At 40.7% G+C, this 12349-nt stretch overlaps 1 protein-coding gene across 1 annotated transcript in view; it reads left to right on the top strand.

The window, feature by feature from the left end:
• Positions 1-12014, top strand: part of SAMD5 (sterile alpha motif domain containing 5) — a 52019-nt gene extending 40005 nt beyond the window's left edge. Inside the window, exon 2 of the mRNA XM_045066258.1 lies at positions 10417-12014. Coding sequence (XP_044922193.1) covers positions 10417-10479 — 63 coding nt within the window. The 3' untranslated portion in view covers positions 10480-12014. The remainder of the gene's footprint in view (positions 1-10416) is intronic.
• Positions 12015-12349: the final 335 nt, after the last annotated feature.

Genomic DNA, 12349 nt, shown 5'->3' with positions numbered 1-12349 from the left:
GCGTGTTGGCATATTGATTACTTTGAATTAAAGTTCCATGAGAAACAGCTGATGCAAGAAGGATGCTCTCTGAGTGTCCTTTGTCTCTCTGAAAGCGGAAAATAAATCTCCATGTGAATGGTCCCCTCTGTGTGCCAGGAGGAAAGGAGCCATCCTTATCACCAGAGATTGGGAGTTCAAGGCCAAGAGGGTCTATAAACAAACCTTGTTACTTCTATCCTAAGTTTCTGCCTTAAGCCTGAACTTCTTTGTCTTGTCAGTTCTTTACACATTTATTGTTTCTTTGTCTAAAAGGTATAAAAGCTGCCTGCTTTTGTCACTTCTTTGGGTCTCATATCTTTGGGGCCTTCATACAAAATTAAGTTGAATTAGTTTTTCTCTTGTTAGTCTCATCCTTTATTACAGGGGTTTTCTTGGCCAAGAACCTAGAGGGTAGGAGGAAATTTATTTTCTTTCTCCTCCATACCCGTAAAGGCTTCTTCTGCAAATGGAAGTCTGTGTGAACCTTGTCTCTTTGCAAACCACGTCTACTGTGGTTGGAGTTGCTAGCCTTACCTGCTGCTTTATTCATTGGACATCAATTTCAGTTGAAAGAGTAACTAAGAAACAAACCATGGTTATTTAGACTTTGGTAAATAGCAGATATATTCACACAGTGAGTGAAGAGTATTTGTTGTTACTGGTAAAATTTGAATATTCAAGTAAGAGTTCCATTTTGGAAAATTTGTTTCTGTCACTATAAGGTTGACAGTTTTCCAGTACTTGAAAGCTTTTTTTTTTTTTTAAAGATTTTATTTATTTATTTGACAGACAGAGATCACAAGTAGGCAGAGAGGCAGGCAGAGAGGGAGGAAGGGAAGCAGGCTCCCTGCCGAGCAGAGAGCCCCATGCGGGCTCAATCCCAGGACCCTGGGATCATGACCTGAGCTGAAGGCAGAGGCTTTAACCTACTCAGCCACCCAGGCGCCCCCACTTGAAAGCTTTTTTGATGAAATGGGCAATCACATTAACAAATTTACTTTTTTGATATCAAATAATGCTATGTGTTAAGGTTTAGAAGATCAGCATAACCCAGGAACCTGCCATTTTCCAAATGACCGGTACATGATGTGGGAAAATTGTATTTAAGAAGAGGTCCATTAACAATAACTAGACTAGGGATGTTAACATAGTAGACAGAGTATGAAAAGTTCGTTGATGTGGTTTCAGGTTTCACGATGCAACCGACTTTTAAGAAGTTGCTTGACAACTATCTGTTGTCGAGTCTTGGCATGTTATCAAAAATAATACAATTATCTATCTAAAACTATGAAAATAATCTTCCTTTTTCTGATGACACATCTGTGTGAGGCTAGACTTTGTTCAGACACTTCACCTATAAAAACATTGCCGCAGATCAAATGTGGAAAAAGTGAGAATCCAGTAGTTTGTTCCACCACCTATTAAAGAAATATGCCAGAATGCAAAATAATGCCATGCTTCTTATTAATTTGGAGGGAGAGGAATGTATTTTTGTAAAAATCTTACTTAGGTTAACATGTAATGCATTTTCTATTTTTATTTTTAAATGAATTAAATATTTTAAACATGTCTCAGTTGTTATCTCAAATACAATAAACATCAATAGTTATAACCCACAGAAACAAAAGCTCTTTGGAATCCTCAGTGGTTTTTAAAAATGCAAATGGATCCCAGAACCAAATGTTTTGAGAACTGCTAATATAGAGTATTATAGGGTTTTCCAGCTAGAGAGATCCTGTCAGACAAGTCAAAAAAAGTCTTCTAGATTAGGAATAGTGATTGTTTCATTATATGTCTTTAAATGTATTGATGAAAACTATTTACATATTTTCCTCTTTAAAATGAAAACCTCGTAGCAATCAAATATGCTTACCTTGCGCATTAAACTCTCATTCGTCAATAACATATCAAAACAGAAAAATATGGGCAATTATATTCAATTTGAACTTATTAGAAATACAAATATCCACATACATAGTGTGTTATTAGTAGAGAAATGGTTGCAAATAGCCACTGAAACCTTCTCTTGTCCTGTAATTTAAAACAAATCATAAATAGTCAAATAAATAATAAATAAGCCTTGGACATTAAGCAAAAGAAAAGCAAGCATTTCAGATTCTGATTATTTTCTATTTTTGATGCTGTAGCAAGTCATGGTTAAATCTGTCTGATTTTTTATATACATGGAGTCCATGTATAAACATAGTGTATAGTTTTTAATGTATTTTTTATAAGTCCTGTTTTTCTTACATAATTAATTTAAATACTTTGCATCATTTATTTAATATGAAGAGGCAAAGTTTTCCTTGTATATTATGAATGACATTAAATATAATATCTAAGTAAGCATTCTGCACAGATTTTGATGTTCTGAATAAAAATACTTTTTGCCTAACGTCACATTTGCATGTAATGCCAAAAACAATGAAGTGATTAAAAATATTCCTGAGAGCATTTGAGAAATTATATATTTCTGTGAAAGGGTTCCCTATTAGTTTCTGAGGGCTCTGTGACAAAGTGCCACAGATGGAGTGGCTAAAATCAACAGTAGTTTATTCTCACCTTGTTCTGCAGTCCAGAGGTCTGCCATCAAGGTCTTGCTGGAGCCATGCTCCCCACAGAGCCTCGAGGAGAGAATCCTTCCTCGCCCCTTCCAGCTTTGGGTGGCTCAAGGCTTTTTGTGACTTGGTTTATGGCTGCGTGTATCTGTGTTCTCTGCCTCTGTCTTCATACGAGCTTCTCAGAGGGGTTTCCGTAGTGTAGTGGTCATCACGTTCGCCTCACACACGAGCTTCTCCTCTGTGATGTCTCTCTGCTTACTGTCCTCATCTTATAAGGACACAGTGACAGGATGTAGGGCCCACCCTAAATCCAGGATGATTTTATCTTCAGAGCCTGAACATCCTATAGAAGCTCTATTTCTCAGTTCACTTTCTGAGTGATGTGAACTTTGGGGAACACTATTCATTTATTACACATTCCCAATCAAAAGTGCTGGGGAGTTCAGACATGCTTTGGTAAGGGTAGGCTTTGCTGCTGGACAGATCCTGTCTGCCACCGATGAGCCCTTTGACCCAATCAGGTTATCTACACTGTGGAGCCTCAGATCCCTCATCTGTAAAGCTGGGTCTATGCCAGGCATCACACAGGCTTATGGTGAGAAGTAATGGAGATCATGCATAGATACACGGTATTCTCAGCACAGTGCCTGGCACAGAGGAAGGTCACTAAATAAATAGAAGTATTTGCTCACTGTTGTTAGGCCAGGAAGATAATAATAATAATCATAGTATTTACTACAAACTTACTGTTAAGGGCAACTATATTGGTGATAATTATAGTAAGATTAGCAGCTTAGTGCTAATGGTGTCTTCAAAGACCATCAGTACCTAATCATGGATGATTTTATGGTGACACTGTAGAGAGAAAGAGAGATGGAGAGATGAAAACCGTTAAGTGAGCAGCCCGTGAGTTTGGTTAGAAACAGATATTACTGTAGAACAAATGTGTTCTCCAAAATTGCTATGTTGAAATCTAATACCCAGTATGATGGTATTTGGATGTGGGGCTTTGGGAGGTGGCCGGGTGATGAAGGTAAAGCTCCAAGATGGGATGGGTGCCTTTATAAAAGGTCCCCCAGAAAGCTCCCTCACCCCTTCTGCCATGGGAGGCCATGGCGAGAAGATGGTGTCTCTGAACCAAGAAGAGGGCATTCACTAGACACTGAATCTGTGGGTGCCTTGACCTTGGACTTCCCAGCCTCCAGAAATGTGAGACATTTCTTTTGTTCTATCGGTCCACGTGGACAGAGACAGTCACCAATAGGACTTTCATCAAGAGATGCACCAAAGGGGCGCCTGGGTGGCTTAGTTGATTAAGCGTCTGCTTTCAGCTCAGGTCATGATCGCAGGGTCCTGGGTTCCAGCCCCACATCAGGCTCTCTGCTCGGCGAGGAGTCTGCTTCCCCCCCTCTCTCGCTGCCTGCAGCTCCCCCTGCTTGTGCTCTCCCCCCACCCCCATCAGATGAATAAATAAATCTAAAATAAAACAAAGCAAAACAAAAGGAAAAAACCCACCAAATGTGTTAGGAAGACCCGCATTAGAGGACAGAACATCGACACGCAGCACATTCTAGCATTTATCCTTATTTCTGTTCTGGATTTGTATCAGTTATTTCTAGGCCTGTGTCCTGATCACTATTTGGGGTGGTATTTGGAGACTTTGAAGCGTAAGCAGAACTCCAAAGGCCCATTTTACTCTAATTCCATGTAGAGTCAAATGCAGTGCAGCTGTCATGGTGACCTCGTGTCACAGTGCCCCTGGTGGCTGTCTCAGACTTCTTCCCTCTCCTGAAAGCCCTACCCTGCCCCTTTTACCCCTCGCTGTGCAGATAGCCTCAGTGATGCTTCCTGAGAACTAGCAGTTCTTGCGCAGGAGCTCCTTCCCTTTCCGGCCTTCCCATCTGAATGTCCTGGCATCTTTGCCATCTGATCTTTCCCTCTATTTATGATGAGGAATGACCCTTCTCCCCTCTAAGAATAATCCCTCCTCCTGGGTAGCTACTCTTATCCCAAGTAATTATTTTGATCCCATAATTACCCTTTTGTTTTCCGGCATTTGGTCTCTCTCCGTGGAAACCTTGCACTCAGTCTGTAAATATACCTTAGCTCCCTCTTTGTTCTTAAAAACACTGTCCCCGCCAGCTACCAGTTCTCCTTCTTTAACTGTACTGTTCCGCTTCTTCAAAGTGCGGTGACCTAGCCTCAGCTGCGTGTTGTGACAGCTGTTAATTCTTATAAAATTATTATTGAAAGAACAATACAGAACCCCCAATAGTTAAATCTTGAAAATTTCTTCCTGGTAGAGATAAAATGTGGCTCTAACTCTAGGCAGTGAGGAGGTCTAGGGCCTCTGAGCCTTGTTTCCTGGAGCTTGGTACCACTCAGACCACAACCCTGTGTGGTGTTCTCAGTGTGGGGGAATTTCGCATATGCAGAATATCCAATGATGAGTCCCACGGAGTGATTTTTAGAAATCGGGAATTTACATAGCTGTGCTGTTGGGAAAATTATAAAATCGGTTAATGCCCTGAGGCTAGTATAAACAAAGACACTTTTGTGTTTTAACCTCTGAATTTGTTCCTGAGAGTTTGCTGAATAATAAGTGGGAGGAAATTTTCCAGCCTCCCCAGTATACTTTCCATTTGCTGAAAACCTGCAGATAAGTCCTGAGTGAAGTTTAGAACCCATGTGGGTCGAGAGGAGGGAGTGAGAAGCGTGCTTGTGCAGTTTATTTTAGCCTACTGAATTTTTTTTTTTCAGGAACTGGATAGTAAATCGGTACTTCGCAAGGACACACCACAGATGAAGACAGATAGGAGAACTGCACAGAAGAGTTTATATAGCATCGGGGGTTTGTGTTAAAAGTAAAAAAGCAAAAAAACAACAACAAAACAAACAAAACACCAAAACAGACCAAAAAAACTCCCAATATACGTAGATCATTCTGGATTAGGTCAAACATTTTTTAGTCTTGAACAAAAAGTCCCTGGGAAATCTTCCCTGTACGATTCCTCTAGCAGAAAAAGGACATGGAAGCCAGCTAATTTTATAACATAAGAGGGCATCCTCCAGCTTAGTGGGGTCTGGGAGGTGGCTTTGGCCTTCCCTAGGGGACTCTCAGAAGCCTTTTGAGGAACTGAAAGGTGACCATTACTGGTAGAGTGGACATATATCGGAAAGTTTTTCTCTGTTGTATAGACAAAGGAAAATATGCTCCCAGCTGACTTGCTAGTATTTTCTATAGAAACTTAGTTTACTGAGAAATTACACATAAAAATTATGCTGTAGATGATTCAATCAATCAGCAGTAGTATATATATTCCCACTGGAGATACAAAGAAGTATGCAATGTGTTTCTGCGCCTGGAGAAGTTTAGAGTTAAAATGAAGCTGGATTTAAGCCCTCCTCTTCTAAGCCAATTCTAACCATCCTGGGTTCCATAAGGAGAGGCAATGTGTTGTGGCTGCATGTTGGTAAACTTAGCTTGAGAAAGTCATGACATAAAAAATATCTTTCTGGGGTGCCTGGGTGGCTCAGTGGGTTAAATCCTCTGCCTTCAGCTCAGGTCATGATCCCAGGGTTCTGGGATCAAGCCCCACATCAGGCTCTCTGCTCAGCAGGGAGCCTGCTTCCTCCTCTCTCTCTGCCTGCTTCTCTGTCTACTTGTGATCTCTGTCTCTCTAGTAAATAAATAAAATCTTAAAAACAAAACAAAACAAAAAAACCTTTTTGTCTTGTCACCGGACCACCCACAGATTCAACTTTGTCCCCCTTGTGTCATCCAGAAGGAGAGAAGGTAGTATTTGTACCATGAATCTTAAGTTTTCCTTATGAGATGGTTGTCCCCCACCCTTGTAAGGAATTATATGGGATATTAATGTACACTCACTAGTCGTGGGTGTTTATCACAGCAAACAAATGCAGAGATTTTCTGTCTCTTGATTGTACGCCTACAATGGAGCTCTATCCTTTAGAATAATAACACAACAGAGAAATAATTTTTACACGGGATAGCCTTCATAGAACTCTGACTGTCTTTAGTTAGTGGGGAAAAATCCAAAGCTAAAAAGAGTAACAGACTTGAAATCAGTTAAAATTCAGAATAATCACCTGAGGAAAAAAAATGTAATCTCATAAATCTTCATTTTTAACCACAGGAATGTCTCTTTATTCATTCAATAAATTTTGCTGCCCCTCTCTGTTTCTCAGATTGGAACTCTAACATAGATTAGAATTGGCAAATATCTGTGAAATGAAAGGATTCCCCCACTTCCCCTCCCCTTTCCCATAATAGAACGAATATAACTGAGAAAGTCACAGTTCAGTTCAAGAATTAGGTTTGTGTAGCCCTAATAATATGAGAACTCTGCTTGACACTGCTTTTATTTTATTTTGCTCCTTTTCAGTTTTCCAAAATTCATTGTTTATGCACAGCACCCAGTGTCTTGTTCAAAGACAGGTAGGGGGAAAAAGAGGCCACAGAGCTAAGAAACTTTAAAAAAAACAAAACAAAACAAAACAGTATTTCCCTAGAAATAGGGAGATATAATTTGGAACATTACAAAAAACAAAATAAACAAACAAAAAACCCCACAAACTACTGGCCTTCATTATTCACAGGAGCAAGACTCCAGGAGCACCGATAGAACCAAAAATATAACCTGCTATTTATTGTACCCAAGGTTGGGTTTCATGATTTCGAGAAAGGACCAGAGTTGAGATAATGCCGTCCATGATTTTTTTTTGTCAACCCAGTACTGTATCCAAAGAAGCCTTTTGATAGATAAGCAGATTATTAGAGAGCTTCTCTCTTGGTAGGCTTATCTCAGATAATTTAGAGGAGGAAAGCAAGTATGAAAAAAAGCACAGTGAGGGGAGAGCAGCTCTGTGGAATGAGGCCAGCCTGGCGGTACCTGTCTGCCCCTAAGACTTAAACTTACAGCTGTTTCTCCCTAAAGCCAACCAGAACTTTAAAAACCTGTTCATTTCTGTTCCACACGAAGAGTGGGATTGATCAGGCGACGTTTCCTTGCAATCATGTGGCCTCGTGCACTGGGCTCATTACTGCTCTCCGAGACTGTTCTCGCATCGTGAAAACTCTCCGTGACCCAACCGTGGAGAGCCTGTTTGTCTGCCTCCCACCTTCTCCCCGAAAGAACGGAAAATAGCCAAATGCAAGGCTGGGCTTGTTTAATGAACGTGATTTGTTTTTGTTGAACGAGAGGCACAGGAGGTTTCGCAGGCCGTCAGCTTGATGCTAGATTTGTGAATGATTCGCGATCCACATCTTTAGAGGGGTTTAATACGGAGGTGTCTGTGCTTGCTCGTGATAACCTGTCCAAAGGCATTTTCTTTACTTTCAGAGATTCCTAGAATAAAAATGACCTTTTAAAGGTAGATGGGACCATCTTTCTGACGTCCAGAGCTCTGTCTAGCATGGGCAGGCATCTGAGAATCTTCCGTTTTAATAAGTTTGTCCTTACTATGTGACCTCTTCCTTCCCTCTGTGACTCTTCCTTGATCCTGGCTCTGGTCCTCCTCTGCCATCTCAGAAACCTGTAATACTGTGACCTGAGGCGCTTTTTGCTTTCTCTCTCTCTCTGTCTCTCTCTCTCTCTCTCTCTCTTTTTTTTTTTTTTTCATTGCCTTCTCTTGCACTGTATTGACTAATACAGATTTTGGTAGAATGCCTTTTCATTCATTCACCTGTTTCAGCATTAGAAACTGGACTGACTTGAGGTGCCTGGGTGGCTCAGTCGGTGAAGTGTCTGACTCTTGATTTTGGCTCAGGTCATGATCCCAGGGTCATGGGATGAAGCCTTGCATCAGGCTCTGCGCTCAGCATAGAGTCTGCTTGGGATTCTCTCTCTCTCTCTCTTCCCCCCACCCCTCTCCTTGCTCGTATGCCCTTTCTGTTTCTCTCAAATAAATAAATAAATCTTAAAAAAAAAAAAGAGTCTTGCCTTCTTTATATTAGGGAGACTTCCCTCTTGTACAAACTTCCCCTTGTTCCCTGCCGAAAAGTTAGTCAAAACAGATTGAGCATTACTTTTCCACAGTTTGTAACTGAAGGTGATTTTAATAGAGGCACTGCCTTAGATATGAGTTTATTTGAGTGATTATTTGAATTTAGTAATTAGTGGTACGATATTATTACTTAATAATATAGAAAAAAATGACTCATAAAGATCTTGATTCCCTGGAGAATAGATAGTAACACTTTTTCTGAGCATAGATATTAACACTTTTTCTCCATTTAGATGTAATTGTTGGATGATACTACCCAAACTAATTAATAATGACATATTAGTTAACATATTGCCATCAGCAGGTGGCTATTTGAACAGGGGTGAAAATGGCATGTGCTAAAACAAATTGTTGTACCCTAGAGAAATGTGCAGAATTATTTTTTAAGAAGATTGTCTTTTAATGGTGTCTGCAATGTGTTTTGTTTTGTTTTGTTTTTTTTTTCACTTAACACAGCTTTAAGAGATGAAACTGGGGGTAAGACTGGAGAGATAGCGACTAGAAACCCAAAACAAAAGACAACAAAATTGATTCAACCTTTACCAAAAGCTTTTCGAATTGGAAAACAAAGTGAAACAAGTCAACAGTGGAGTCCGAATGACACAGTCCGCCTGTCAGATCAGAAATCACACAGACGACTCAGGGCTCCTCCTGCTACCATCGCTCTCTCTTGCTTTCTTCCTCCCCTCTGTCTATTCTCGATCTGTCAGGGGATTGGGGGCAAACGGCAACATATGGGCAAGAAACTGTAATCTGTGGTTGGCTTTCAGTTTCAGGCATCACCGTGACAGCGAAGGGGTTAAAACTGTCAACACCTATCAGAGCTCGGCGATAATTAGTGTAATAGCAGGCCCAGAACATTGGCACAGATGACCACACCACAACAGATGAATTCTACCAGGGTCCTGCTTTGCGGGGAGTCATTCTTCCTTTCTTCCAGCTCGTGCGCAACTATGCTTTTTAAATGCCTATGTGAAGAAAGTTGCTGTTTGTGCATACAGATGATTCTAGTTAAAGATATGGTGAATCTTTTTTATTTCAGAAAGTGCTCTTTGAATTAGTGCTTACAGATAGATCTGTAGCCTCTGAGCACCAAGATAAAATGTCTCCAAGTGTGTCGATGCTTGCTCTGTTAACCAAGGATGCTCGGATGTCATAGGGAGGTGTGTCATTTAGGGAGAAAAACTGTTTCAAGATATACTTTTCATTAATATTCTTTTTTTACTTTCTTGTTCTTACAAGAACTGTAAAAGGAAAAACAGAACCTTTTTAAGCAAGACAGGTTGGAAAAGAATAAAATACATTTTTCATTTAGTAACTTCAAGGAGAAAATGGATAGATAAAAAACAGAGACTTAAAGCTATTTTTTCAGGGATGCCTGGGTGGCTCAGTTGGTTAAATGTCTGCCTTCAGCTAAGAGCATGACCCCAGGGTCCTGGGATCGAGTCCTAAATCGGCCTCCTTCCTCAGCTGGAGCTTGCCTCTCCTTCTGCCTGCCACTCCTCCTACTTGTGCTCGAGCTCTCTGTCTCTCTCTCTCTCTCTCTCTCTCTCTCTGACAAATAGAGTCTTTAAAAATGCCGTTTTTTCCAGAAGTCCATGTGGTAACCAGAAAGGGACAATTGTGACTTAAAAATAGGAGCAGCAGTTGGTAGAGCATATGACTCTTGATCTCGGGGTCGTGAGTTCAAGCCCCTGGGGGGTCAAGTTTATTTAAAAAAAAAAATAGGAGCAGGAGCCCATGATAGACTAGGGGAAGAATGGGTAAAGGAGAAACCTCAATAACCCAGATATGTTCAAATCCACAGGTCCCAATGGCTGGCATCCTAGAGTACTTAATGAATTGGCCGAAGTCATCACAGAACCGCTAGATATCATTTTTGAGAACTCGTGGAGGACTCATGAGGTGCCTGAAGACTGGAAATGGGCATATTTAGAAACTTCTTTCAAAAAGGGAAATGGATGATGACCCTGGAAATACTCAACAGCTTAACTTTTTGCTTGGAAAAATTCTGGAATAACCAACTTAGTACACTGGGTAACTAACTTATAATAGCTAGAAACAAGGCATATTTCATACATGAAGAGGTATTGGGTTTGGTTTTGAGATCAGGTCTTGTGCCTGTTTTGGGGATCCTCCCCTCCATTCTCTGAATTCTTGATGGCTAAGGAGTTTGGGTCATAACTAATTTTAAGTGTAATTCAAGACAAAAAGTAGGTTTCTGGCATTGGCTCATTATGTCATTTCCATATGAGCCTTTAACTTGAGAATTAGGGCCTTTACTTTATATTTTAGCATACATCTTTTTTTTTTCCACTCCATATATGACTGTGTTTTCATGGGTTGAGATATTTTATATGATTCTCTATAGAATAGTTTGGTGACAGAACTCTTATTTTAAGGTGCTTTACATAGTTATTTCGTATATAGGTAGGATCATAGAGCTGATGAATTGAGGAACATTGGCAAGGGGAAAGAGTTTGTTCTGATTTCTAGCGTTTAATTTAGCCTGAAGTGTAGTGTTAAGACCAGGAATGGTATCTTGCTCTCACAGACAGCTGAGCAAGATCAGTTGTGTAACTTGATCTCTAGTTTTCCTCACTCCTTGGGGACTGTCATGGCCATTGCTGTTCTCCATCCCCCCTCCCCCCACCCCAATCAGGTTTCTGATGTCAGGCCCATGGGGGCAGGGAGGTTGGCAGTGGCAGCCATTAAGAGCCCTGCATAACACAGCCCAAAAGGAGAGTAGAATAGAGTGGGGGAAGGACATCAAGACACATCTGGAGTCTTTCTAATTCTTACTGTGCCTGCCTTTGGCTGTGGGTAGTTTTATTTCCTGCTTAGGAAATGTAGCCATGTTGATGGGACCAAAAAAGTAATTGAAAGGAAATTGTCAAAGAAGGTCCAGGTATTCCACAGGCTGGGGGATGGGGGCAGGGGAACACGGCTAGGCAGCTTCAGAGAGCCCATGAGCCATTGGTCCTGTTACAGAATCTTTCCTGCACTACTTGGAAGTACACGCGATCTGCTAAAGTTTACCTCAGTATTGCGAAGCTCAAGACTAGGAAGCTCCCAAAGGAGAAGTATCTTACGTGCATTTTCTTCCTGGTGCGTGCTAGTCTCTAGGTGAGCAGTTTAGGTCTCCAAGGTCTTTAAAAATGTAAGATTTACCTAGTTTATCTACTTCTAGAGATTAATTTTGATACCATAAAATCTCATTCTTAAATGCAAATACAAGGAAATGAAGCTTGCAAGAATGTGTAAATGGTCCTTTAAACTGTATGTAGCTTGCAGATAAGTAAGGATTAGACTCCAATCAACTTTTCTTATTTTTTTTTTTAATTTTTAAATTTTTTTCAAGTGAACCAGAGTCTTTCAGATTTCCAGGCTGGATTTTTCTCTCTCTCTCTCTTTCTTCTTCTTTTTTTTTTTTTTTTTTTTTTTTTTTTTTAGATTTTATTTATTTATTTGACAGAGATCACAAGCAGGCAGAGAGGCAGGCAGAGAGAGAGGGGGAGGCAGGCTCCCCACTGAGCAGAGAGCCTGATGCAGGGCTCGATCCCAGGACCTTGGGATCATGACCTGAGCCAAAAACAGAGGCTTTAACCCACTGAGCCACCCAGGAGCCCCTCGGCTGGACTTTTCTTAAGGAGTAGGGGGGTCTAGATAGATTATGGATATAATTTATTGCGATAATAAATCGCTTCCTGTTCAAGACCCCATTTCCAGGTGCAGCATCT

The sequence above is a fragment of the Mustela putorius genome, unplaced genomic scaffold (genome assembly GCF_011764305.1).
Source record: "Mustela putorius furo isolate JIRA1106 unplaced genomic scaffold, ASM1176430v1.1 tig00003863_pilon_pilon_pilon, whole genome shotgun sequence".
In the NCBI taxonomy this organism is placed as follows: domain Eukaryota; kingdom Metazoa; phylum Chordata; class Mammalia; order Carnivora; family Mustelidae; genus Mustela; species Mustela putorius.
The sequence above is the reverse complement of the archived record's forward strand: the minus strand, read 5'-3'. Positions and strand labels throughout refer to the sequence as shown.